This window comes from Colletes gigas, unplaced genomic scaffold, assembly GCF_013123115.1.
Source record: "Colletes gigas isolate AHSC1104 unplaced genomic scaffold, ASM1312311v1 Colletes_gigas_Sc00023, whole genome shotgun sequence".
Taxonomy (NCBI): Eukaryota; Metazoa; Arthropoda; class Insecta; order Hymenoptera; family Colletidae; genus Colletes; species Colletes gigas.
Window position 1 is genome coordinate 349,045 of NW_025106652.1, and position 27,463 is coordinate 376,507.

The following is a 27,463-nucleotide window of genomic DNA, read 5'->3' on the forward strand; positions in this document are numbered from 1 at the left end:
TTCGTAATGTACAAGTCAGATTACGTTTCGAACACCGAAATCCACAAGCGTTTCGATGTTTGTTTACATTTCGTTCGCTTGCTTCGTATACGACGGCACAGTGTCACGTGCAATGAAAATATCAACGTACTTTGTCTCTGCCTACGATTTACCGAGCGATTTTTTACGTTACCACATTGAGACGCCACTGTTTTTTGCGTACTTCTGAACGAATTTACGTGTCGGTAAATAGTAACAAACGATTGCTACTATTCAGAATAAATAGACAATAGTTAAATAATTTTATTTACTATTTACAATGAATGTGTATGAAACATAATGTACAATTATTATTAACTTTAATAAATAATAATTCACTTTGCATGTAAAGAGGTCCATAAACGTCGTAGGTTTATAGAAAATTTAATTTCAATACTTCGAGTGTACAAATTTCAAGTAGTCGCTGGTATCGAAATGAAATGACCGTTTATTAAAAATTAATTTTTGCATTATTGACTATAATTATTAAACACATACGTAATTTTAAATAAAATATTATAACTCAGTTAATAAAAAAATTCTTGCTAAGAAAATATTATAAGAAAAATTATTTTTATATTTATCGCAACATTCAATTGACTAGCTTGTTAGTGCCATGTTGGTTACTTTCGAGTTGAATTCGAAAGAACCTGCGTCGTCAAGTTACAAGCTATTTTTGTTGCGTTTATGTGTGTTCACAGTGATATAGTTTATGATGGGATCTGCAGAAAAAGGCAATTAAAAGAAGACCACAGTGGTGTTTTAGCCGGTACGAGTCCCGCACTATTCCCATCCCTCTTCTAAGGAATGTTGGGTGAGTGCATTTGTTATCCAAATCTATACAGGGTGTTCGGCCACCCTTGAGAAAAATTTTAATGGAAGATTCTAGAGGCCAAAATGAGACGAAAATCAACAATACTAATTTGTTGATGGAGGCTTCGTTAAAAAGTTATTAACTACTGTTATTAAGTAGTGAATTTTTTTCTAGAAACTGGATAGGATTTCGAGGGTAGGTCTATTCACAAATAATGATTGTAATTGAACCCCACAACCGAAAATAATTTTTCCAGAACGATTTGAAATTTTTTAATTTCACCGAAAAATTACTGTACTTACTGAATTTTTTTCTCGAAAATGCGTAGGATTTGGGAGGTATGTGTAATGACCATATATCATTGTAATTGACCCCCGCAACCGAGAATAATTTTTCCAGAACGATTTGAAATTTTTGCATTTAATTGTTAATGACTTTTTAACGAAGCCTCAGTCAAGAAATTGATACTCTTGATTTTCGTCTTATTTTGGCCCCTAGAATCTCCCATTAAAATTTTTCCCAGGGATGGCCGAACACCTTGTATATGTACGTAGATAAAAAATTGTAACTTTATCTGCAATTGTAAAACTTTTAGACGATTAGGATTTAGACGTGTGGTTTCTAAGGTATTTAAACCGAATTCCGCCATTATTCTATTACGTATGAATCAGGAAATAGTATAATACTACTCTTAAGAAAAGAACCAACAACGTAGTTTCCGTAGTGTAGTGGTTATCACGTGTGCTTCACACGCACAAGGTCCCCGGTTCGATCCCGGGCGGAAACATTATCTTTTTACTTTCATCTTTTCCATTTATATTCTGTATTTAATAATACCTTTAAAACAACAATAGTCATTTTACATTTTGTACTTGGTACAAAGTACCCAGTAGAAATAATAATTAGCGTATTGTAATATTAATCGAGTACAACACCATCTAGTTGAGACAATTAGATGATATGTACATCATTTGTAGATCATTGCATTACTAACGGATAATGGCAAATCAATTAACTGTTTATATTTATGTCTATCAAAGAAAAATATGGATTCTAGGCTTGTATATCGAACCTATAAATTGAAATACAAACTTGGTAAAAGTCAGCAGTTTTCGAATTATCGTTTCGTTCAGAAAACGGTGATCTGGAATCTATGATCAAACTACTGAAATCGATAGTAAATATAAGAAAGTGTTTCTTCTCTTACATGATGCTGTACACAAGGGTAGCTATTATTTACAACTTTATACGATATTTAAAGAAAGTAATTCATAGTTGCTACTTTCCTTTGTGCATGTATGTACCAAATATTTGTCGATCTCGAATTATTTCTCAACAAACTTGGACGTTTTGCCCTAAATGGCAAAAATAATCATCGTCGCGTTAGAAGCAACCCATGTACATTTAAATTAATATACACAGGCATGTTATATACAAATATATTAATTTATTCACATAATTTTATAAAAATGAGTATCTAATACATTTATGTACATGACTTAACAAATTTTGTATAATTTAAGTACTCGTTATTCTCGATAATATATCACACCTCGTTAAATGTGATATTTATTTAATGTTAATCACCAAACATCATTAAACGGATATTTACAAACACATAAAAAATACGCGTGTTTTAATAAATTATGAAAAATATTATCAAAAGAAAAATTAGAATATTATCAACCGCACGATTATGAATTTTTTTCAAATACATATAAAAAGATCCAACAATCTACCTCGACGATATATGTATATTACATCACAAGTACAACTTATATACTCCACTAATAACCAAATAATAAATATATCACTGCATTCCCTATAATATATCAAATAAATTTTGATTGAGAAATATCCTTAAATTGTATTATTGAAACGAATTTTCTACAGAATTATATATGCCCGATTAAATTGATCAAACTTTAGTCTTCTTTGCATCCGTTTTCTTATGTTTTGCTCGTTTCTTCACTGTAGACGATTGTGGTTCCTGCGAAAAATTGTACTTCATAGCCAGTCGTTCTCTTATGCGCAAACCTCGGATTAATCTTTTCCAATTTCCATAAACTCTTTTCTCCACTTTTTCTCTGGCTCGTTTAGCCGCCACAACTTGTTCCGCTTCCCAAGCCTCTCGTAACGTGTCTTCGTATTCAGAGCAAACGATGTATCCTTCGATAGCAGGCACTGCGCCCATACATCCAAAATTAAAACCTACCACGGCTGGTGCACAATCAATATCGAGTTTTCGAGCGATACGGTTCAATCCTGGAACTATTATCGTCGTGTTATTACTGATAGTACAAAACACGATAATTTTTATCATTCCTTTTAAATGTAGATTAGAGTTTTATAAACACGTGAGGAACAGTAATTTTAGAAATACTTACGAGTTATGTGGACGGTACCCTTTGGAAGCATACATTCTTTAAACAAATCTACGTTTCCGTATTCATTTCGTGGAACAATACCATTTTTAGCTTCTGGAGGTACATATTCTGTAGTCTGCCATTCGCCGAACACTTCTAATGTTAAATTATTGATCTTCATTTTTGACAACTATTTCGATAAAATAATGTTTAATATTTGATTAGGGAATAAGTATGTAGAAATAGACGTATCGAGATATTATTACCTTGTCGTACTTTGGACGAGCTTTGACGACTTTGTAAGGTTCTTGATTCGGTTTCACGACTCTAGCCTTTTTCAGCCACGTTTCTCTCGAGCAGAGTGTGTGCACACAGTGACGAGAGTAAATAGCTTCGCCTGTAGAAGTATATCCCAACGGTACGCAGTCGGATGGGTATAATGCTTCAAATTTAAGTAAATGCCTTGCAATGACATACAATGGATGTCCTTTACATTCACTGATTGTTTTAGGTAATGGTTGTTCTAATTCTCTGCAACATAAAAACGAAATATTAGAATAAGAAAATCGAGTTTCTGGTAAGTGAAAATCTTTGGCTGAAAATATACTTTTGCAAAAACATCTGATCTTCGGCTTTTGAGATAGCTGTATCTCTTTCCTTCCAGTGAGACAATGTTTGAAGCCACCATTTTTCGTCGATACGTTGCTTGCGCGTAACCGAGAGCCAGTGCGGACAATAACGTTTGGTTACATCCTTCATCAAACTCTCAGAATTCCAAGCAATTACATATAATACAGGCTTTTTTGCTTTTCTCTGCAAAGAAGTATTACATGGTATACATTACTACTCTATGGAATAAATAGCTTTGGAAATATAATGTAATTTCTCAGATCACTTACATATACTTCAGCCACACAATGAATTTTTTCATCCATTATGCTCACACAGATCCAGCTTTCTTCTGATTCTAGATATACTTCTACCCAGATATCTTGTGATTTCTTTTTTTTATTCAATTCCTCGTCTTCACTGTCAGAAGATAATAATTTTCTATTTATCGTTTTACTAGTCTTAGAACTTTGTGCTATTTCTTTTTTAGTATCAATGAACTTCTCTTTCAAAACACGTTTCATTTTAGGGTAGAATTCTGCCTCAGAATCTGTAGAATCTTCTTCTATATAATATTTTGACCATTCATCATCATTCTTTGAACTCGAATTTGTAATTTCTTTTGCTTTATCATTTTTAGAGATATTAACTTTATGAGATTTCAGCTGACAAACATTAGATCCACATTTTTCTTTCTCTACAACTTTAGACTCAGTTTTCTTTTCTATGCTTTGGGTCTTAGAATCTTTGTTATTATCAGATTTCCTTTTCTTTGTGTTGCTTTGCGATTCTGAACAAAAAACTTGTGCTGCTCTCTTTTTAGCATCTAATTTAGCAATTTTCTCTGCTTCTGGACTATTTTTAACTGCTGTTTTTGTGTCAGAAGTGTCCTTTTGATTTAACTTTGAAGCGGTTTTACCTTTACGTGTACGAGACTTACTTTTTGGCTTATCTTGTTGCTTCTTTGTATCAATTTTAAATAATGGGTCATCGTTAAACACTCTATGAGGCGGACAAAGCGATACAACTAAACGACAATTTAATCCTAGAGCTCTCATTGCAGCAACATATAATAATACTAACTCTCTATAATCGGAAATTTTCTTTTCTTGTAATACTTTTAACAAACTTTCTGTATTTATGTGCTTATCGCTATTATTCTCAACAAATTCGAATGTAAATATATGCTTAAACCATTTTGTAAATTTTTCTAAATAGACAAGATCTATTCTCTTCTTTGGATAATTGTTCATTGTGATTAATGACAATGTGGTTGACATAACTTCAGGCTGATTTACCTGTTGATTCAAATAAAATCCATATGCTATCCAACAGAGTAATCCTACCTTCTCTACTAATATTTGATTAGCTCTTAATCGTCTTCGTAAAAGGGACTTTAAATCTTGGTTTCCTTTTTTCTTTTTATTCACTATTGAACTTGTACCAGGAAGTGTAATTTTAATGCCATCCTTTGGAATAATATACTCTGTAGTGTCTACAGTATCTTCTTCTTCCTTTACAATTGTACTCTTAGTATGTCTTGTATGTTGCAAACTCTTATTACTCTCTCCTCGAAGCAGGAGTTCATTTATTTCATTAGATGTCGAAGCATCTTCCGCTTTTGTTTTTAATTCCTGTACTTTTTCTTCTTTCTTTTGCGATACAGAACAGTTTGAAGACGACTGTTCATTTCTGACATTTTCATCGATGTTCCCGAGATTTTGCGAACTTTCCAAGTTCTTTAAAACTTGAGTAAACAATTCGATGTTACTCGATTCATTGACATCTTCTAGATCCTCGTCATCGGTAACATCATCCTCGGTGTCGCTTTTAAGCAAAGCACCGCGAACCTTCGGCTTCTTTTCTGCGAAAAAGCTAGAGTCTAGATTAATTTTCTGTTTCACCACAAATTCATTGCTGCTATCAGAACTGTCGTCCTCCGATAAACCACTCATTTTACAAACTTCAAAGAAATGTAACCACAAATTTTCTTACTATTATCGTTTAGTTTTCAATTGCATCACATGTCGACATTAACGTGTTTCTATGTTTTAAAATTATAGAAAGATCGGAGACATCATCTCATTTAGAGCATAACACTTGACCAGTGTTGTACTAATGCAAATTCACTAATGCAAGGGACGTTTTAAATACTAAATAAATTATGATATTAGGTCAATGTTTCATAACAGAATAATTAAAAGAAACAGAAAAGACGTTAAAGCCCCCGTAAATTTCTGTAGGTAATGACAAAGAGTAATGTTACTCTGAGATAGAGACTTTTTGATATGGTTCGTATTATTAGTGCCTAGTATTTTTCTTATAAACGAATGAGTGTATAAAGAAAAATGAAAAAAGGAAAAGTATGATTACTTTTCATATGAAATACGATGGCTGGGAGTTAATGTGTTTATGTTTATAAGTTGCAATAAGCAGTCATTCGATTTAACACTCAACACTCATGCTTGTTAGTTACTTGCATTTTAAATGTAAGCACGCTACAGTGTAATATACATATATAATATAATTTAATAACATGCTTTAGTGCTTTTCTTTAAAGAAAGCAGCATTATTTATGCTGTTTTCTTTCAAATATAACGTAGTTCGTTATTATTTTTATTTCGACACAATTTCATCAGATGGCGTTTATGCCACACGACTGTCACTCTTGACTATGCATAAGCCAAGACGTTTCTTCCAAACGTTCGTAGTGATTTGAAAAGCGGTTGTTCACTTTCATTTTGGATGTTCTCGGGAGCTGTTGAGAGGTAAGTGAGATTTATAATTCTCGTAATCCGTTTCTATCCGCGTGCATTATTAGATAAAATATAAAAGAACAATATTTTCTCAATTAGTTATCCCGTGACATACTATTTATGAATATATTTTTTCTTAATTTGTTGAAATACACTTTAAATTTATGCTTTAAATGATGACACAAATAGTCTCGTTCGTATGATACATTTCATGATTATGATTCTAAATGTAATTCTGAATAAACGTTGGAATTCAAATGCTCCTCGTATTTAGTTTCTTGATTATTCGAAATTTGATTTTTTTGTTTCTCCAGGCATTAAAATAGATTAATCTATCGAAACGTGCTTTGGAACGCGTCGGTGCGACGAGCGTTTGATTCAGTTTGATTGCGATTTTTCTAGTGAGTACCATTCTTTTATTATACATTTGAAATATCTTGTTTGCAATTTTACATAAAAATATCTTTGTTGCGTTACATCTTTAGTTTTTTTTTAAATTTTTTATCGAGGTCGCTTACACGTGATTCGCATTTTAAATATTATTACTTTATATTATATTGTAGAAGTTTAATACAAATAGGCTGCATTTCTCATTTCCTAAGATTTTACAATAAAAATATTGTTATATTTTGTTGACCTTCTAAAAGAATATTTGTTCATATTTGCTATGATGTTATGTTACTGCCCCAGTCTGACTAGAATATGACTGATTCAGTTATTCTGACATAAATTTTGTAAAATCATAATTAATATTTCAAATATACCTGTAGTTAACTAGTATGTGTCTATTTGTAGGAAAGTATGAATAACTTTGAGCGACAATACTATGAAACAAGTTGGTTTGCTCCTAGTAATACAGGTATGCATTTACTTTAATTTATTTTCCAATAAAGTTATAGCTACATAAATGTTTGTTGCTTAAGAAATAATATATATAACTGTAGTAAAAATAATAAGATTTTTATGGTTATTTCATGCTAAACAAGATTATTTCTGAAGTAATATTTTGGATTTTGTTGAAATTTGGATAAGTTTTAATTTTTAAAATCGTATTAACATTTTTTTAATTAATCATAACTGTTGAAATGGCAACTGGACCAGAATAAACCTTCATTGTTTATTACATAAAAATTTGCTGGTAGTTCATTATTTAATAAATCTACTTTGTAGATTCCAAACATCTATGAACCAGACCTGTATAAAAATATTTCATAGACATCTGGAAACTATGGTACATTCAAATATTAATGAAATCCAAATTGTTGTAAAAATGTCTGATTATATTACTTTAAAAAGACTTTAAAATCAATATTTGTAATTAAACATGATGAATAATATACACCACCTCAGTCAATCAGAAGTATTATGTAGAAAGTGTGACCTGAACTTTTTAAATATATTATAAATATTGCTTTTAAATCTATAATTTTGATCAACATAGGTCTTCTATTGTTTCAGGAGAAAATAGTGAAAATGGTTAAATGCATAACAACATGAACTGGAATGAAAAATAACTGCAATCATGATTCTAAAATTGATCAGAAAGAAAATAACTCAGAAATATGACTTGAAATTTAAAGTAGTACAGAACTGAAAAGGTAATGCAATTTAAATATCTTTATTGTGTATAAAAAGTTTATTGAAGGTAGTTCATGATGAACCATGTTTAGTTATCCCTGTCTTACCATATATAAGTGGTGATATTATTTTACTGATATATATGTGATTTGCCAAAAAAATATTGAACAATATATTTCGTGATAACGAACAAAATTTGTTATTACAGTGGTTGAATAAGTTTATGAATGTAATCAATTTCGATGATCCGCTATATGCAAAAAAGAACGTAAGTAATATTTTTTAGTTTAAGAAAAGAGTAAGTAATATTTTTTCATGATGATTCTATTATACATGACAAGCATATGTCTGAGTAAATTTTGATGCAATTTATTATCTGATTAAATATTGAGAGGTTCAACTCAAATATAAAATAGTGTTTGTAGTTTAAAAAGTTAATAGTAACTTTTTCTTACAGATTTATATGTACTCCCGTTTTGAAATCAAGTAAGTATATGAAAATAATACAATTCAGTAATTTCATTGTAAACTATGATGTTACGCAAAAAAATATACGCTAATATGACCTTATTACTGTGATTTCTACTTGCCCTCACTGAGTTTTAAACTAAATAAATTATTTGCCTAATTAATATAAATTGTGCTAAAGGCGTTTCATTTCTGTTTTTTTTTTTGCAGATATTTTACAGTTATGCAAAAAATGCAGCATACAACGGAAAACATTTACAATGAAAAGGTACAGTATTCTTTAGTTTTGAAAATAAAAAAAACTACTTGAAATAAAAAAGTCACTAATGATGTTATGTAATATACGCAATGAAATTCAATGATAATAAATTTTTCCTGAAATGAAAATGTAATTATTTTTTTATTCGTGTAGTTTTATAATGTAATTTATTATTAATATTCATTTCAGTTGCGCTAAAAAAAATAAGATGCAAAGTGATTGTAATCATCTTTGAGGAATTGAATTCTGTTTGGTGAAAGATTTGTGGTACATTCAAACAGTACTAAAAGGTTTAATAAACTTTATTGGACTAGATGCTGTTACGTGATTAAAATATAATACGAAATTGTGCTAATGCAAACAAGTTTAAACAGATGTTTAAAAAGTATATATGTAAATGAAACTTAAAATATTTATCATACTTCAACAATGTATCTTCCACAGAATATTTACATGCTAATAAAAATATAATTGAAGTATTAATTCTCCTGTGGATACTATCCTTACCGTACAAGTGCAATTGTAACAAAAAAAAAACTCCCACAAGTTCACAAAATCCGTGAAAAATAATTGTTACTATTCAAATGCTTGTGATCTAATATCTTTATTCGGTACTTCGGTGAAAAATCCTATTGCATTTAAAGTTACAATGTATACTGACAATGATCATTAAACTCTGAATTCTAAAAAAGTGTCGTATCATTTAGGTTTATTTAATGCTCGCGCTGATATGGATATTTTCTTGTTGCACGCCAGGTTCTTAGGAACTTCGTTCAATCCTTGTGCCTAACACTCTGATCTAAAATTCTAGATGAAATTTGTTCTTCGTTTATGCAACAAGCTTCGAAGAGCACTTGCATGTCTCTTAAATTCGTTAAGGAACAGATTCACCATTGGTCGTACAAGGTTGAATATTTGCTATCTTGCCGATCTTGAAATAGATCAGCGAAGAAGTTAATCGTAAGAATTCATAAGCACTTGTTATGACAAGCTTTCAGCACCTTTCTTGTTTCAATGTGAATTACGGCACTTGTGATAATCTCGGTATCTGTGCAGAGACGAGCTAACACCGTTCTACACAGTGATATTTATATTGAGACTATAGATCCACAGTAGGTTGTGCTGGATGTCACAACTGCAATTGGTAATCCACTAGGGGATCGAATTCCTTTTGATGCGTGGAATTCGATGCCATAACGTAGCCCCATAGACGCATGGCCGTTGAACAGACCCTTTGTATTTCGTCGACCTCCTCAAAATCGAGATCGCTTCGCCAGTGGAAGGGGGCCACTTTCGAATTGCGGAAGGTACTTGAAACACCACCAACATCGTTCTTTGTATGAGTATCCAAAAATCTTTTTACATTTAAATGAAAGTCCAAACCGTAAAAATTGTAGAGCTCTTTCACGTGTCTGTAGGGATCTACAGATAAGTCTTCGTAACGTACTACCCTGTTGGAAATAAATTTTAAAATAAATTGCAATATTCGCATACATAAAACGATTTGTGCGTTACATTGTCCATCACGAATTTTGGCTATTTAGCACAATATCGATTGCAAAACAACAGCATACCTGAAAGTGCGTGGATATTTCTTAATAAGTCGTACGGCAGCACTAAAGTCTGAAACCATGTCTGCACATACTAATGCTGGATCCGAGCAATCAGGTTTAGTAGGGCACCACTCCCGATGTTTCCTCGATTGCAAAATTCCTCTTGGATCGCGAATTAATAGAACTAATCGTATACCTAAACTGAAGTATACGATGCATGAAATATGTATATTTCTTTACGGGGCGTGTAACGATGAAGGTTTAAATTAAAAAAAAAAAGAAAAGAAAAGAAACTATTCTTACTCTTCTTGTTCTAAAAGTTTTTCAGCTGCACGTAGCCTTAAACGAACGATTTTCATCGATTGAAACGGAAATAATTTACAAAATGTGGAAACAAAACGTGGATCCCAACAAATTCTCTTGTGTGCTTGACACTGTCTCCATAAATGTGTGTTGTGATTGAAGACCCAAGGATGCGTTTTACCGTATTCCAAATATCGATCTGAAAAATTGAGAAATAATAAATTTTACTGAACATTTTGAGCTCATATGATTTTTGGGAATAGAAGTTTACCAAGGTTATTAAAATCGCATCTTAGCAAAGATTCGAGATTTCTAAGAGCTTCGTCAGCGAGCGGAGGCCCCCTAATTTGCACAATTCCAAAGTCGAGTAAAGGTTCGTAGTGATAAAAATTTGCTGGATGTGCGTTTATGACATCGCCAAGAAACGTGCTTCCACTTCGCCAACTTGTCAGAATCACACTTCTCATTGGTCTTCCTCCTTTCTCCATTACTAAATCCTCCAATTTGCTGTATACATTATTATATAAATATCTCAAAAATCATGTGCATGCACACATAGCTAGTTTCAGAATGAAACATACCTAATATTAACACCATATTTTCCATTAGGATATTTGTAGTCTTCCATTTCCCTTTCGATTGCTTTTCTTTGTTGATGCACAACCTCCTGTATTTCAGAAAGTGTCACATTTTCTATGGATCCCCTAAAGTATGCCTGTAAAGGATATGCGTAATTTGTACTTAGAAGTTAGTTCTTTTATAATTTAAATTTACAATAGAAGCAAAAGCAGTAGCAAATAGTACGATTCGTTATATTGTCTATTCCCATTGCCATATTAAACGTATTAAGAGTTAATTGTTTTATTAGAAACGAAGATGTTTAACAGCAAATACTCACCTATTGCACATTTTTATTTATAAATATTAGAATTTCATTAATACGTATGAGTCATTTCACGACATATTTATCACGTTTTGCAATTAATGTCGAGGATTCCATTGAAATTGAAATATGATCATGTAAACCTAGAGAAAGAAGGGGGGAGATATGTTAAGTCGTCGTTTCGCTGATTTCGGAATTACTTGAGAAATGTAGTTTTCTGAATTTTGCAACTTTTGCTATTTTAAGTAAAAACGGGTTGTATAAACGAATATTAGTTTCAGAGATAATATTCATTTGTACAGTCCGTTTATTACTTAAACAAATTCGATATCAGCAAAACAATGAATCAAACTTCTCCCTTTCTAATTTTACACGAATTGTATGAATTTCAATTTCAACAAAATTCTTGACACCTACTACAAAAAGTGGATTATTTACCATCAAAAATTTCATATGTTAAACAATACTGATTAATTTATATTAATGGGGGAAAAAAATGAATTTTGCCCTTTGTTACGAACTATATTAAACACTTTCAAAGACTTATTTTAAAGATTTAATTAGATTTTTTATAATTTTTATTTTATCAATTTAGAATGACAAAAATACATAAATCTATGCATACATGCACGTGTGCTTACCGTTACTGGTTCCTGAATTTTGATGATGCGGGACCTTATCTCAACATCCTATATCGAAGAAAATATTTATATTTTAGCATTCTGATTGTGCATATTACACTGTGAACATGAAAATGCTGTTGACGTAACCAGGATAATATCTTTCTCCCTCTTTCTCTATGTAGGTGGTAAATTAACGTTAAAAAAAAGTGCAACAGTGCAACTCAAGTTATACATATATGTATTAATTGGTTTTATGTACATTACAAAAAATATAAACTGGCAACAGAAATTTAATTGTGGATGACGTGCAGGACGTAAAAATTAAGTAACATACATATAAAGCTTTGTTATACATACGCATACGTATCTTTTTATTATTACCACTTTCCTATGTAAAGAGTGTCCCTTAACACTTTGACTGCCACGTCACCCATATATGGGTGACAGAACTTTTAACAGTAGAACTATAACAACGAATTCTCAAGTTGAAATGTTAAAGAAAATAAATTTTAATAGGCTTCGTAAATTTTAATGAGGTTTTTAATGAGGTAAAATGAAAGTTTTGGTCTCGTAAACAATTTCAGGATTTTAAACTGGCAGTTAACGTGTTAAAGTTATGTATAAACAGGCACTAGGCAGTTGCTTATAAAAAAAATATAGAATAATGTTTTTTCGTTCAAGATTTTATTTTCGAGAAAATCGAGTTTGAATATTCATTTCGTACATATGTTGATATATGGTAGAATTTTGTTTGTAAACGATGTTTACAGAATTTTTATAAACATTGTTTATAAACACGATTAGTGTTATAAATCGTTCGACGAACAATATCTTAACCGACAATACATATATACAAAGTGTATTTTCAATCTCGATTTTCTCGAAAAGCTCGGAACGAAAACGTGTTATTTTATAACTTTTTCGTACTTTTTCTATAAGGAATCGCCCAATGTTTGCTTGTATATAACTTTTATGAACAACCTATATAATCACCTAACATTTTTATTAACTTAAGGTAACTAAAATTGGACAATTTACAATAATTATGCAATATTAAACATTTACAAAATATTTGTTAATTTTTTGTATGATACAAGAGCAATGCTTTTAGTTAATAATAAATTACCCCAGTAATTCTTCAACATTAAGCAGGATATTTCCAAAGTTTGCCAATAATCGTTGTCTCTAATGCTGCGTGAAAGAAAAAGGGGAAAGGAAATGTGGAAACAGGGAGAAAGAGAGCTGGCGACTCTTTGTATGGTTCAAAAAGTTCATTATTAGCGTACAAGTGGAAAAAGTTAGGTGCAAAAGTTAGACTTTACCATCAGAAAGAGCGTGTTTGGCGTGACTCAATTTAGAGCAATCCCCACCTCCGATTTTTTACTGACCGAAATCACCGGCTGCAGTCGATGCTCGAGATAGCTGCTGTAGCGTTGATTAAATGCTAAGAAGAAGATGCAAAGGGACGCCAGGCCTATCAGACCATAGAAGCTCAGCCGTTTTGACATCCTTGGTCCTGTAAAAAAAGTATAGTACTACATTATCAATATTAAAATATGTAGTATAATTGTAAATAATGTTTACTGACTTTATATCATTCTCCAATTTAATGTCTATAAGGCAATAATATAACATTGAAACTATACATTCAAAGTATAATGGAATACTACCAGGCAAAGCTTACAATGGTATCAGTTGCTCTGAAGAAAGTCACATTAAAAGAATCGTGTTTTTTACATGATAAATGATAAGCAGATCTTAGTACTATCTATTATCAATATTATCATCAAACTTAAATCACGTAAAAAGACATTTCCATAAAAGTCCCGTTTTTAATCTTTGTGAAATGCAATAACAATGACAGGACAATGTTTTTAATTCTGGTATAGAATTGAATTGGCTGATATGGAACAACTCTTAATAAATCATGGTGCTGAAAAGAACGTTAGTCATTTGAATGATTTACCGCACAGTTAACGGATGGACATCGAAGGAATTTCGATGAAAACGATCGAAATGAAAACATTTTAAATTTATCTTACCTCAGGATCGAGCAGTTCGTTGCATTTGGAGGTTTCCAGTTAAATTGTACACAGGTTGTTTCCGTGGCCGAAGATGATCTTACATTTTTCTTGACATTTTAAAGTGACAACGGGAAGTATACAACCAACGTGCAGCGTTCATCATGGCCCACTGACGCAGAGAAGCACGTATTGCGGTTAAGGCGACTACATGAGCCCTGTGTTTACGTCAGTTTATGTGCATAAGCGCGTACAATCCATTGCGTATTCAATCATCAAGGCACGAGCACGGCACTCAAAAGCCGAAAGATATTCGATTCAGTGGCTAACAGTCGACACTGGTCGCTTGTGATTAAATTACGAAAGGTGTCAACCGGTCAAGACCGAAATCCTTGCGAACAACAACCTCACGTTAGGTCGGCAAATCCTTATCGAGTGAAGGTTTATGATTATTTGATCGCGTTGCAGAGTTTAATTCGATGCGGCTTGCCGCAAGTTTTCAAACAAATCGATCGCCGCAATGGGCGAAATGGTGGGTAAGAATCTTCTATCAAGTAGTATATCAAATTTTTTTTGGACTTTGTCCAAGAACGGTAGGCGTAACAGGACGTTCAAGATCCTGGATGAATGTATCATTATCGAGCTATGCGTTAGTTTGTCATGTCGTTTTAAACGCACACATTTAATCCAGATAAAGTTGTTTTGATTAAAGAAATTAGTCTGCCTAGTCTTTGATCCTAAAAGTAATATTTACAATGATAACTGGTGACTGGAAGTTCGATAGGTCTAGAAACTGTAAACATCGTAGGAGAAAAATAAATTTATTTGTGAATAAAAATTGAGTAAAAAATAGAACAGAATATAGCTTTTTACGAAAGTTAAAAGGTTTATGGTAAATTATTAATTACGAGTTATACAGGGTGTTTGGCCACCCGTGGGGAAAATTTTAATGGGAAATTCTAGAGGCAAAAATAAGACGAAAATCAAGAATAGCAATTTGTTGATCGAGGCTTCGTTAAAAAGTTATTAATGTTTAAAGTTCCGCCTGTAGAATGGCAATCTGCGTACAGCTATATTCGCGCGGAAGGTTGTAACAGACCAGTGCTAGTGGTTTTCACGCAGCATGACAAATTCTACTTGCCAATGTTATTGACAGCCTTAGATTTTTGTGTCCACTCATGGGAACGCGAACACCTTACGTTGAATAAGATTCAACCTGACCTATAAAAATTCAGAATGGCATATCAAAACTCGCCCGACGAGAAAGAGTGAATGCTACTTCTAATACACAATGTTGTCCGCGAGTGGCCACAAATAATCCTTTCAACCACGATTGTTCCGAGTTACTTACGAATAGAACTGTTATTAATTTTTTAAATATACCTAAATTTAAAAAATGTAGAAAGGAATCTTAGGATAAACGAAATTTTCGTATCGATTTGCGTTCACGTCGATACATATTAATTAACTATCTTACTGTCCGACTCTTACTATTCGTATATACACTACACACTACATACAAACAAGACAATACAGGTGTTTTCCTACACCTTGAACTATGATCCAAACTTAATCTTAGCTTTTTTAAAAAATGTTATATCTAATCGTCCTTTGCGATATCACATCGAATACCTCGTCTGTGGAAATATATCGCAACGCCAAATGTTTTTTGCCGATGGTCGATACAAGTAAAATTACCGGCGTCGCGATCACAGACGAGATATATGAATAGACGTTTCACGTAATGTAATTTTTCGGCCGGAGTTTCTGGGGTCCCGGGACCCCATTACCATTTTCGTGTCACTCGCTACGTTATAAACAGATTCAGAAATTAACACAAGAGGAAGTGAGACAGAAAATAAAATTACATAAATTTTATTATTTTTTAACGGAATTAAAGCTGTAGGGTCCATCATTGGACATTAATCGATTAATTTCATTGGAGAAATCAATCGATTAAGAGTATTTAAAAATTTCAAGATTATTAAAATTCCTAAGGATGTATTTCATTGATACGTACACCGCAAATTCTCTATTTTTTATTTTAAATTGTAATACATCATTTATTAAAAAAATAACTCTGCAGAAACGTATTTGCGACTCGAAATCAGTTTAATCAGACTGTGCATCGGGGCCCCGGAAACTCCTCATTCCTCGCTTTCGCACACTATGCTCAATTGCGTGTACGTGAGCTCGTTGAGTTTCGGAAGAGCCGAGAAGAACAGGCTGATACTCGCTTTCCTTCTCGCTCTTGCATCGCTGACGTCGTTTACATTTCTCGAAAGCAAGCCTGGCATCGCCAACCGTTCGAATCGTCAGTAAACGACAAAAGCCATCGTGACTGACAGACCTTACATTTCTCGAAATCGGACCTGGGCGCTTTTTGAAGATTCATTGACTTTCCATACGAAGCGACCATGCGTTATATGTATACATATACATGTTATACATGCTAGGAACTATAAGTTGTATAACTTTTATCGTATATCTACTCTCTAATAACATGGGAAAATTTTAAAATATAAAAAAATGTAAGAATACTGTAGAATTTTTGGAATGGAGAATTATTGAAAGAAAATGAGGTAATTATTTAGAAAAGGCCGGGTCTCACCGATTTCGATGATTTTTGAATATGTTGTAGAAATCAACATTTTGAGCAACTTTTTCCTATACATATAACCGCCGCTCGGCCTTAGTTTCCGAGATTTTTCTTCAAAAAGATCGCTACTACTACAATGAATTCTGTCTATATGTACATATCTGTGGCTCTGCATTGCATCAGTCCACGATCGTTGCTTTTTTCTCTTGTTTGTATTAGTCGGCATGACAACCGACGACAAATAATGTATAATGTGTCGAGCTAAATCTAGTTCTGCATTGTTGTCAAAGGTTCGAATATTCTGAAGTATGGAACTCGCCAAATACATTATGTAGGCTATTTAGGTGAATTCTTCTTCCGTCGACAATATCATGCTAATGATCTAATAATTAAATTTGTCGAAATAATGGCTGAAATCTTTCCCACTTCTGATAATATCAATAAAGAAAATTGAAATAGAAAATGAATGCGTGGCCGCCGTTAGGCGGCCGGCTACACAAATCGAGTTTTTAAGCACAGCTGTTATACGCATTCATTGCCGGCCGCCTCGATGTATCTATAGAAACAATAAACAATCGGCGAGTCGTATACATACTGCAGATTTTTTGTCAACAATCGGCGAGTCGTATATGTATATATAACAGGCACGTAAGTGTAGATAGAATTCATTGTAGTAACAGCGATATTTGTGATATTATATGGTACAACTTTGGAACCAAGTAAGGCATTGTGTTGAAATTTGGTTTATATGTATTTATGGACATTGAAGAACACATATTTACAATACAAAATAAAAATTTATTTCTCATAATTTTCTATGGTATGGTAAATTCTGAAACAATTCCCAATATACATAGCAGGTTGATTTATACATGTTTCACAATAAAATGTTGTTTGACGTCTTTCTCCTGGTGTTTTCCTGTCGGAACAAATAATGCAGTCCCGGTTTCTTTGGCCTACATTTGGAATATGTAGCTTATTATTCATTCTATTGTCCGACAAAGAACGTTAATTTATTTAGATTATAACGAAGATAGCAATAGGAATGGTTCGACTTTGAATGAAGTTTCGATTTTACGTTTATAGTTTTTTACGTTTACGTTTTATGTTCTTTATGTTAAATAATTTTAGTAAACATTAAATAATATAGTTTATATAGTTACGTTTATTGTCCACGTGTTTGAATCCGACCATACGCCTCTGACCATCCTCGACAATCCTTCCACTTCCAACGTAAAAACGGCTGATATATTTCTCATTTTAATAGAATATTTCCCATTTTAATAGGAAAGTACAGGAAAACATGTGTTTCTTAAAAAATTGCGGTGAAATCAGTTCATTCTCCTTAATCACTAATAAACTTTCATGTCCCCTCAGAGGGGACAACCGAGTGCAAAGGGTTAAAATATGTTCATAAAATATTATCGTTTTAAAACGTGTATTTCCGTAAAAACAAATTTTTGTAATTTTTTCTTCATTATGATATATTGCTTATACATTGTATATGCCTACACAGGTCGGAAAGTCAAAAATGCCTAGGCAGTCGAGAATCTCGGCTCGAGAATATGCGAGATCGAATTTCAGCTGTGTTGAGAGCAAGAAGGATAGACTGACATTCGCCGCCTTTCTCGAATCTACGAAGCTATACGAAACGCCAGAACTCATATACAAGGTGGTTGGCATTAGTGTGTGTGAGTGGTGGGGCAGTTCCCTTTCGGCACGGGTCTGCCGTCTGATAATACTCCACTGTCTTTTCCAATCCCTCCCATAATCAACTCACATGTATTTACGTACGCACTCAGCTGGCTGCCCATCAATACTAATTCAGTGCCTAGTTTCTCAACTAACCGCCATCCATGAGAAGAGGCCGCTAAAATCAGCTCCGAATTTTCAGGTCGGTATGGCAGTCAGATTCGGCCGCGAAAGTCCATAAGGTGAAAGGTCTATTCATACATCTCGTCTGTGGTCGCGATAACGTCTTCGGTATTACCGACAGTGCGACAAGTTTGTCAGATGTCGCCACTAATTGCTATGACGCGTAACCACAGACGAGGTATACGAGTAACTAAAAATATTTAAAAAAAAAGAGTAGAAAGGTAAAAAGCCGAAACTATGCGTTTCGTTCGTAGTATGTTGTTCGGACTTTTCGGTAGGGGTTCGAATTCAGTGATAATATTTAAACGCGAAAGAGTTTCAGTTTCGAAGGGAGTGAGGTTTGGGAATGGACAGCTGTTCGTAGCCCTCTGGTGGTTGGTTCTGGAGGGGTCGTAACGGCGTGCGTGCCTATGGCGTTGATGGGCCCAGCGAACCAGTCGGATGCTGTTGCTCGAGCAGCGCAGTTAAGTTGAGTCGGAGGAAGGTGATATTTCGGAGCACGCTCTCTGGCCCCTTTCTCTTTGGCACGATGTCACGCTCTTAACTCGAGATTTTTGAGTCGCATCGTTAGCAACGGACCGTGACACGCGCGTATGACCCGTCCGTATCCGTCTACCTCTACATGGTTTTGTGTCTCTCCCTCACGGAGCGGGTTGAAAACTCGGCAGCTTTGCGGGGTATATTCTCGAAGTGGTGGAGAGACCTCGTGAGCAGCGGGTCGTGCGATAGAATATACGCGAATTCGAACGAGTATCGTTGCACGGCCAAAAAACGTCCACCGGTGAAAGAGACGTGGAACTCGAGCGTTCGTTGTCGCGATGCACGTTGTCTCGTGGTTTTTGTGACTGGACGTGACCGGGATATTTCGTGGTGCGTGTGCAGTGGAAGCTGCGAAGGACTGATCAAGGCGAAAGGGTCGAAAAATCAAGTACGACATTTTTCTGGAATCCAGAACCACGGAGATGTCACGCTGAAGCGACTTAAGGTAAGTTCGTTGTGTTCGTGTTCGGTTTCTGGACGTTTTCGTGGTGTGTCGGTGCGACACCAGTTCCACCGCTTTTTTTTCGACGATGTTTTCGCGAAAATCACTTCCCAGGTCATTGTTTATGCCGGTGGAAGAGTAAGTGTCCTATAAAATTTCGATTTAGCGAATTAATTGGGAGATGGGGTTGTCCTTAAAATAGTTCCTGTACGAAAAGCAAAAGTTCGTCGAACATCGGAGTAATTTAGTCTATGTACGGGCACAGTACGCATCAGGAATTAGGAAACGCATAAAAATAAGGTGGTCGCCAAATTGAATACTAATCGCTTGCAAACGAGAGGAAAATTTATTATTTGAACACGTATTATTATTCTTACGACGGAACAACCGCCACCGTAAAAATTCACGTAGGCCGTCTGGGGTTAGGTCTGCGTTAATAGCATTATTTTCAATTGATTGTCGATTTTTGCGTAGCGAAATACATCGATCATTAAAGAATTTGTAAAACGAAGTTTAACCTATGTCGATCGTAACGAAGTATAAATTTATTTCATTCGAAAGAGGAATGATTTAGTTCGTCGTCCTTCGTGTTTATTTTAATATACACTAGTGAGACATTGACACCACTCGAAGAGATGCTAGGTCGAGACAACAGTCTTTAAGAAATTATTCAATTTTAAGCATACGATTCGGTGTAGTACCGACATTCATTGAATCCGAAATCCGTTAAGCCGAGCATTTACTGCATTAACTTACGCATTCTTCACGCATCGAAGCGGAATATATTTACCAATTTCTATTAGCAACTTTTCTTTCTCGAGATTTTAATTACAGAAAGCGTCCTGCTTTTGCAAAATTCTTTAGCATAAACAACTAATGGAACCCTTTAAGTAAGAGAGACTTTTTGTCTTTTTTTTTGGAAGCAAGAACTTTCGACTAGAAATTTCGGGAACATTTTTCGAATACTTAATTCTTCGTTCGTTATTTATCTATTGTGATCGTTCGAATAGTACATATGTACAGATCAAATTCACCTTGTGGGTGACTCAAAAGCGAAATAATATAATGTCATTTTGTCGCGTTTTGTAATTTTATGCATATTTAGCCATCTAACACTTAAAAGACGACCGATTGACACATTATTGTTAAATAAGTGTTTTATGTTACTTTTATGTCATTTTATTTGTATTGCATTGGCTTAAGAAGGAATTTGTAGGAAACATTGATTTACAAAAGCGTAAATTTAGTTTGCACTAAGGTGAATATGATTTGCAAAAGGATTAATTTGGGAAGCAAAAACTGTAATGCTGGACAGTTGTGAGTATTAGGTAGTCGAGATTTGACGGAGTAATTAAAATTGTAACGTGAATGGTCGATCACGACGACATCTTGTATAATTCAATCCTATTAACGTTTGATTTCGGCGAACGTAGGATAGAGGACCGATTTACTGTCATCCAAAATAGTTTTACTACAAATACCGAATGAATCTTACAAATTTATGCGTTCGAAAAATCTAACATACCTTTAAAAATATAATTAATATGATCAAAAGCCTTCTATCTGATCTACAATTTTAGCAGATTACTGTTGGAAAAATAAACGTAAACGGCACTAAACAGATTCAAGCGTATACAAACGTAGTGCTTTCGATTTCATTATTTTAGATTGAGGTTAACCGAGTCAAAAAATCGAACACTTCGTAGGTATAACATTCGTTTAAGCCTATTATTTATTACCGCCAATCACGTTTGCGTGTAAGATTATTTCGCTGATTCTTCAGTGAACTACAAATACAGGGTGTTCGGCCACCCCTGGAAAAAATTTTAATGGGAAATTCTAGAGGCCGAAATAAAACGAAAATCAAGCATACTAATTTGTTGATGGAGCCTTCGTTAAAAAGTTATTAACGTTTAAAGTACCGTCCGTGCTGAATTTTTTTCTCGAAAATGCGCAGGATTTCGGGGGTATGTTTATTTATCAAAACTGATTATAATTGACCTCCGCAACCGAAAATAATTTTTCCAGAACGATTTGAAATTTTTTTTTTCGTCGAAAAATTTCAGACCTTCTCGAATTTTTGTCTCGAAAATGAGCAGGATTTCGGGGGTATGTCTATTCATAAAAAATAATTGTAATTGATCCCTGCATCCGAAAATAATTTTTTTTAGAATGATTTGAATTTTCTTAATTTAATTTTTTAATAACTTTTTAACAATGCCTCAGTCAAGAAATTGATATCTTGATTTTCGTCTTATTTTGGCCCCTAGAATCTCTAATTAAAACTTTTCCCAGGGTTGGCCGAATACCCTGTATATATTATTATTATTATTACCCGACATTTTCACTCGAGCGAGATGAGCAACGTTTTGCAAAGTAATTTCTCGTTACGAGCCTAGTTTAACTCGATGGGTATCGATATCGAAGGAGAGGGTGAAGTTTCGTTCTCTACGATTAATAAATCAATTTCAGCGAACGAGAACGCAATTCCGTTTTTCTTTTTTTTTTCTCTCGTTTTCGACTGTCCGACGGTGAATGCCAATTTTCGCGAAACAGCAGTTTTTTCGACAATAATTTTTCCGCAATGTGGCGTACAAAAAAGTAAAAAGAGGGGGCACGCGGTGGGGGACTAGCGTGGAAACTGAAACTGCAGATTGAGCACGCGCGCGATAGGAAGGTTTCTCTTTGTCTTTCCCTTTCCGTCTCCCCGATTTCCTTGCCACCGGGCGAAGAGATTGCTCGTCCGAAATTTAATTGCGTGTCTACCTTTTTGGCTGTGGTCCAAGCGATAGAAACAAAAACCCATCGGCCTTAGTGGCGAATCGCGGTTCGCTGCGTGCCGCAGAAGAAACGGCGCGAACGCGAATGCACGGTGAAATTCGTGCAAACTGTGTCAAACTGTCGGCCGTGAAGGAAAATGGGCAATAATGGTTCGGTTGGATTCGAAATCTGTTTGCAGGCATGAATTAAGGAGGGGGGGGGGGGTGGGGGTGAAGCCTGGGGCGCCATTTTCTTCGAGTATCAAAACAAAGACCGTCTCATCCAGTCTCGAGGCAGGTAAACAATTTTTCGAAATGAAATTTACATATTTAAAAATATTGAAAGGGTATAGCCGGATAAGATGGTCAGAAGTGCCCTTGAGCCAAATTGATCAGTGAGCATATCAGTTAATAGACCGTTCAAAGGAAACCATTTCTGTCAAGTATCAACCCGGTACCCTTACTGGGAGGGTAGTCACAGGACGTAACGCAATTTCCAGTTTAAGCTGTATATCTTTTGTTGTATCGTATAAAAGATTTTGAAAAAAATTGGGGGTATTTTGCTCCATAGCGTACGTGTTCGTGAATTTTTTCAGAACATTTCATCGCGAAACGGATTTTTAAAAAATTGGAAAAGTTTAAAAATATTTTTTTTAAATAGAAATTATTAAATGACCACGTTTGTATTTTTACAGTGTTAGAGTCTCGTTATGATTATTAATCTGTAATTTTTTCAGACTTTTAGACGTTGGGGAACGATATTGGATAAATAAAAAACCGACATATTCGCTTATATTTTTACCTTAATTTTTTATGTGACCATGTTCGTATTGTTACAATTTTAATAGCTTGTTACCGTTATAAATAAATAATTTTTTGAGATCTTTTGTGGAGGTGTATCAGATACAAAATAATTATAAATCGATACTTCCTTTATTAGCATCAATTATAAAGCAGGAAGTTTTCGAACGAATCAAAAATTTTCATTTGTTATTCCGCAATAAAATTTGTTTGACTCCGACATTTACAGAAACAAGTAAGAAAAAAAAGATAACCAGCTCGTAAAAGTAACCGTTTATGCGATGGAAGTCCCAAGACGGGTAAATCAATGTAACGAATGGAGGAAAATCGAGGGACAAACGAAACTGCAAATGTTACGAAGCGAACGAACTCGCGGCAACGCTTATGTTTCGACGCAACGAATAACGGCAGCGACATTTTTCACGGCAATTTATTTTTTAGAATCGATACCAGTTTTTTGTTGGATTCTTACGAACATCGATGCTTCGTTACAAGCCAGTATGGCGTTCGATGCTTAACGTCCATTCCCGTCGAGTTATTAGCGCGGGTAAACTAAATGTTATAATTGTTCTTACGATCCGCTTCAAAAGCGAGGGTTTCTCTTTAACTGTTAATTGCAACAACGTACGTACGTGTCTTTGGTTTCTGCTGGAACCACATTTCGTAGAATTATTTCTTTGTTAAACGACAACAAGAGAACGGTTATACGCAAGCTTCGTTCATCTTTGACGCGTATTAAATATTTTTATAGCCGGTTAGTTTGCCGTCAATGGTTTGCATCGGAAAGAAAATGGTAGAAACGTTTCGTGAGCTGTTACACTATACATATACAGTGTGTTCGGCCAACCCTGGGAAAAGTTTTAATTGGAGATTCTAGAGGCCAAAATAAGACAAAAATCAAGAATATCAATTTCTTGACTGAGGCTTTGTTAAAAAGTTATAAAAAAATTAAATTAAGAAAATTCAAATCATTCTAAAAAAATTATTTTCGGATGCAGGGATCAATTATAATTATTTTTGGTGAATAGACATACCCCCGAAATCCTGCTCATTTTCGAGAAAAAAATTCGAGAAGATCTGAAATTTTTCGACGAAAAAAAAAATTTCAAATCGTTCTGGAAAAATTATTTTCGGTTGCGGGGGTCAAGTACAATCATTTTTGGTGAATAGACATACCTCCGAAATCCTGCACATTTTCGAGAAAAAAATTCAGCACGGAGGGAACTTTAAACGTTAATAACTTTTTAACGAAGCCTCCATCAAGAAATTGGTATTCTTGATTTTCGTCTTATTTTGGCCTTTCGAATCTCCCATTAGAATTTTTTCCAGGGGTGGCCGATCACTCTATAAAAAATGTTTTATTCTTTAATAAATACGAAGGGTAACATTTTACGTAAACGACACGGCACTCTCGCACAGGGAGATTATTTTTCGGTTAGGAAGAGTTAAAATATCGTCGCACCGTGGTCAAGCCTGGCTACAGCACGTGCGTGCCATACGGTGCCTGAAATTTGACGCCACGGTTGGTCGCGATTCGTGGCATTTGGAGATAGAATGGCTCCTCCTATAAAGAGGTTTTTTTCCAAACGTATCGCGTTTCATTTTTGGGTTTATCCACCTCGGTGATACAACTGTCAGTTAATAAAACACCGCCGATTCTGAAAATAGTCATAGGTTCGAAGAAGAGCTTTTTATGGCCCCAGTGCAGTTCTCTAATCTCTAGTCTCTAATCCCTGACGTTGCAAATAAGAGTATTGGTTTCAAACTTCCAAGCATTTTAATTTTCAGTATCTATTTTTGTGTTTTTATCCTCGACGATAATCCTTTTTTTTTCCACCAATGATACACCGACTGTGGTTTGAGAAACACTGCTTCGAACCATGTCACGACATCGCATGATCAGATTCGTTCGCTGTTGCGAGTGTGAGTAGGAGTCTATTGGGACACCAAGTAACTCAATCAGTACATTAAAGAAAGTATAAAAGATGGCAATGGAATATTGTCCCTCCAAACTACATGTCTGCCTAAACTTAACTTATTTAATAACGTCAACTTATGTTATACATTATAGACGTTAACTGTCTATTAAGTAATCTGTTAAGTAGGTTAAACGTATAATAAAAAAGTATTAAGACCTCGATTGAACGGTTGTATTTGTTTCGTACTATGATCTTATATTTGTACCGGATATAACGATTATGGAAGTGTTCTGAGTTCTAATAGCAATTTATTGACACACAACGTGTGTAACTTGATCGGTGCATTTAAGAAGCAATGAGGAAGCAATGGAACCTCGATAGAATCCACGGAGAATTCTCTAAACAGTTCTTTAATAACACTAATCATTTTCCCATCTATCCACCTGGCAATATCAATGATCGACTAGTTCAGAATGTTAACAGAAACCTCTAGAGTCGTAAAGCCTGGAAACTAATTGGTATATTGGAGTAAACGGTAAATATGTACATTATAGAAGCTTCATTAATACGTTCATTGCCAGATCAAAACCGTATAATATTCTGCAGAAGTAAAATTTTGATTTTAGGCCATTATAAGCTACATAACCTAAAATTTGTTTCAGTACTTATTTTAGTAACCTTGTTAAAATTCACACATTGTATTCAAATTTAGTTCCCTTAACGTCTTAACATGAGAATTAATTTTTCTAGTATCATAGTAGTAAATCCTATCACCCATATAGATTATTGTAAGCTACATAACCTAAAATTTGCTTCAGTACTTATTTTCGTAACCGTGTTAAAATTCTTAAATTCTATCCTTTACATATTTCTCTCAACGTCTTAACTTGAGAATTAATTTTTCTAGTATCATAGTTGTAAATCCTGTCACCCATGTAGATCATTGTAAGTGACATAACCTAAAATTTGTTTCAGTACTTATTTTAGTAACCTTGTTAAAATTCACAAACTCTATTCTTTATTTCCCTCAACGTCTTAATATGAGAATTAATTTTTCTAGTATCATAGTTGTAAATCCTGTCACCTATACATATAGATCATTGTAAGCTACAATGTAGTCAAAGTGTTAATACGTCTAATTTTTGTCAACATAGTCAAACGGCCAACGATTGTTGTCAGTATTGGATACTGGATAGTATACTACAATACTGGACAGTATACATATAGCATATACTGGATATTGGATAGTACTGTTGGTCTTAAGTCACTATAGGTCCACATCGATAGATTGTTTGCGTTCAAAATAAGTTAGTCGCCTCATTTTCACTTTCTATGCAAAGTTCAGGAAAATTCAGATGCTACCTTAGTCATTCTGTAATGAATGGCAGAGGCTTTCTTCGTTCCAATCAAACACCTAAGCTACAAAAGACTTAGAAATCTGTTTAAGTTGGACTATTCCGTTTTATGGATCGCTATTGGATGTAACGTTTTTCGAGTTATCGTTTGTAACGGGGAGTTGTACATAGAACGTACAGAAATATATTGTATTTGGTTAATTACGATCGAACTTCACTTTATGAACCTCAGTTAATGGGAATTATTATCCCAACGGAATTAATTGGCTTTGGGTAAAAAAGGAGAATACTAACTAAAAAATATTCGATTTTTCGACAAAGAATTCTCTTGTGTACTAAAATCTCAAATTTCAAACTCCACAAAACGCATACAATGCAAGATAGTTCACAACAGCTCTCGTTAGAATTATTCTTGTGAAAAAATAGAATTGTTGGCAAAGCCAGAGATTTAACACACTCCTTGTACGTGTATTTATGAAGGATACAGTAAATACATAGACCCGATGAATTTGAGTAATCATGATACAATCCCATCGTTTATAGTAACTTTGAAACAGCTATTAGGTTTTCTACTCAAAATCAAGTACAAAAATTAATCTCATTTACTGGTCTCCTATTTTGATGGAGAGAGATGTTGTATCTTGCTACGTATATTCCCTCGTAAGATTCGGTTTCTTGTTTATACAAAGATGCGGTTGAACCTCGCATAAACACAAGAGAGATATTAGTCTCCAACGCCTCAGTTCTTTAACTCTCAGTTTTCTGTTCGACTGCAGTTCAGTTTTCTCGTAAAAGTCATAGTAAAAGGGTATCTCTTCCAAAACGTGTAAATAAAGTTACTATTATTCAATAAATAAAATCTGAGTATTTCATTCAAGTAAACCCATTTTTAATAGCTATGAGAGGAATTATACAACCACAA

General features: G+C 34.1%; 3 protein-coding genes, 1 long non-coding RNA gene and 2 other non-coding genes across 9 annotated transcripts in view; 4 read left to right on the forward strand and 2 right to left on the reverse strand.

Annotated features, from left to right (window-relative positions):
• Window positions 1-1,546: 1,546 nt before the first annotated feature.
• Window positions 1,547-1,619, forward strand: Trnav-cac. The gene has a single exon. It is a non-coding gene; the product is annotated as a tRNA-Val (tRNA).
• Window positions 1,620-2,443: 824 nt separating this feature from the next.
• On the reverse strand, window positions 2,444-5,877 carry LOC122401232 (DNA repair protein complementing XP-C cells homolog). Its single transcript, XM_043403229.1, has 5 exons — window positions 4,098-5,877; window positions 3,806-4,011; window positions 3,465-3,729; window positions 3,220-3,388; window positions 2,444-3,103 (listed from the first exon to the last, which is right to left on the reverse strand). Exons 1-5 carry the CDS (start codon window positions 5,760-5,762, stop codon window positions 2,751-2,753), a joined length of 2,658 nt encoding a protein of 885 aa, XP_043259164.1. The 5' UTR covers window positions 5,763-5,877; the 3' UTR covers window positions 2,444-2,750.
• A 998-nt stretch (window positions 5,878-6,875) lies between these two features.
• On the forward strand, window positions 6,876-9,337 carry LOC122401226. The gene is made up of 7 exons (XR_006259429.1): window positions 6,876-6,964; window positions 7,359-7,422; window positions 8,022-8,161; window positions 8,350-8,409; window positions 8,599-8,627; window positions 8,820-8,877; window positions 9,058-9,337. It is a non-coding gene; the product is annotated as an uncharacterized LOC122401226 (long non-coding RNA).
• LOC122401330 lies at window positions 7,225-7,291 on the forward strand. The gene has a single exon (XR_006259434.1). It is a non-coding gene; the product is annotated as a small nucleolar RNA SNORD31 (small nucleolar RNA).
• A 99-nt stretch (window positions 9,338-9,436) lies between the features above and the next one.
• Window positions 9,437-14,878, reverse strand: LOC122401225 (carbohydrate sulfotransferase 4-like). 4 transcript variants are annotated; one of them, XM_043403218.1, is made up of 8 exons: window positions 14,273-14,877; window positions 13,619-13,746; window positions 12,249-12,296; window positions 11,306-11,439; window positions 10,996-11,231; window positions 10,725-10,923; window positions 10,443-10,622; window positions 9,437-10,319 (listed from the first exon to the last, which is right to left on the reverse strand). In XM_043403218.1, exons 2-8 carry the CDS (start codon window positions 13,736-13,738, stop codon window positions 9,998-10,000), a joined length of 1,239 nt encoding a protein of 412 aa, XP_043259153.1. In that variant the 5' UTR covers window positions 13,739-13,746; window positions 14,273-14,877; the 3' UTR covers window positions 9,437-9,997. The 4 variants fall into 4 exon arrangements, with proteins under 4 accessions (XP_043259153.1, XP_043259156.1, XP_043259154.1 ...); XM_043403221.1 differs by having other exon boundaries at window positions 13,553-13,746; XM_043403219.1 differs by lacking the exon at window positions 14,273-14,877 and adding an exon at window positions 13,819-13,895.
• Window positions 14,879-19,181: 4,303 nt separating this feature from the next.
• The window catches only part of LOC122401248 (beta-1,4-glucuronyltransferase 1), a 59,325-nt gene continuing 51,043 nt past the window's right edge, over window positions 19,182-27,463 (forward strand). The window contains exon 1 of the mRNA XM_043403270.1: window positions 19,182-19,710. The gene's annotated coding sequence lies outside the window, so the exon portion shown is untranslated. The remainder of the gene's footprint in view (window positions 19,711-27,463) is intronic.

Bases quoted from the DNA above. Each gene is read 5' to 3' on its own strand.
- LOC122401232 (XM_043403229.1), bottom strand. From the start codon at position 5,762: ATGAGTGGTTTATCGGAGGACGACAGTTCTGATAGCAGCAATGAATTT. The intron at 3,730-3,805 runs GTATATTTTCAG...TTTATGTTGCAG, and splicing joins GATCAGATGTTTTTGCAAAA to AGAATTAGAACAACCATTAC. The intron at 3,104-3,219 runs GTAAGTATTTCT...CGACGATAATAG, and splicing joins GGGTACCGTCCACATAACTC to TTCCAGGATTGAACCGTATC.
- LOC122401225 (XM_043403218.1), bottom strand. From the start codon at position 13,738: ATGTCAAAACGGCTGAGCTTCTATGGTCTGATAGGCCTGGCGTCCCTT. The intron at 11,440-12,248 runs GTAAGCACACGT...TATCCTTTACAG, and splicing joins AAATTCAGGAACCAGTAACG to GCATACTTTAGGGGATCCAT. The intron at 10,320-10,442 runs GTATGCTGTTGT...TATTTCCAACAG, and splicing joins AAATATCCACGCACTTTCAG to GGTAGTACGTTACGAAGACT.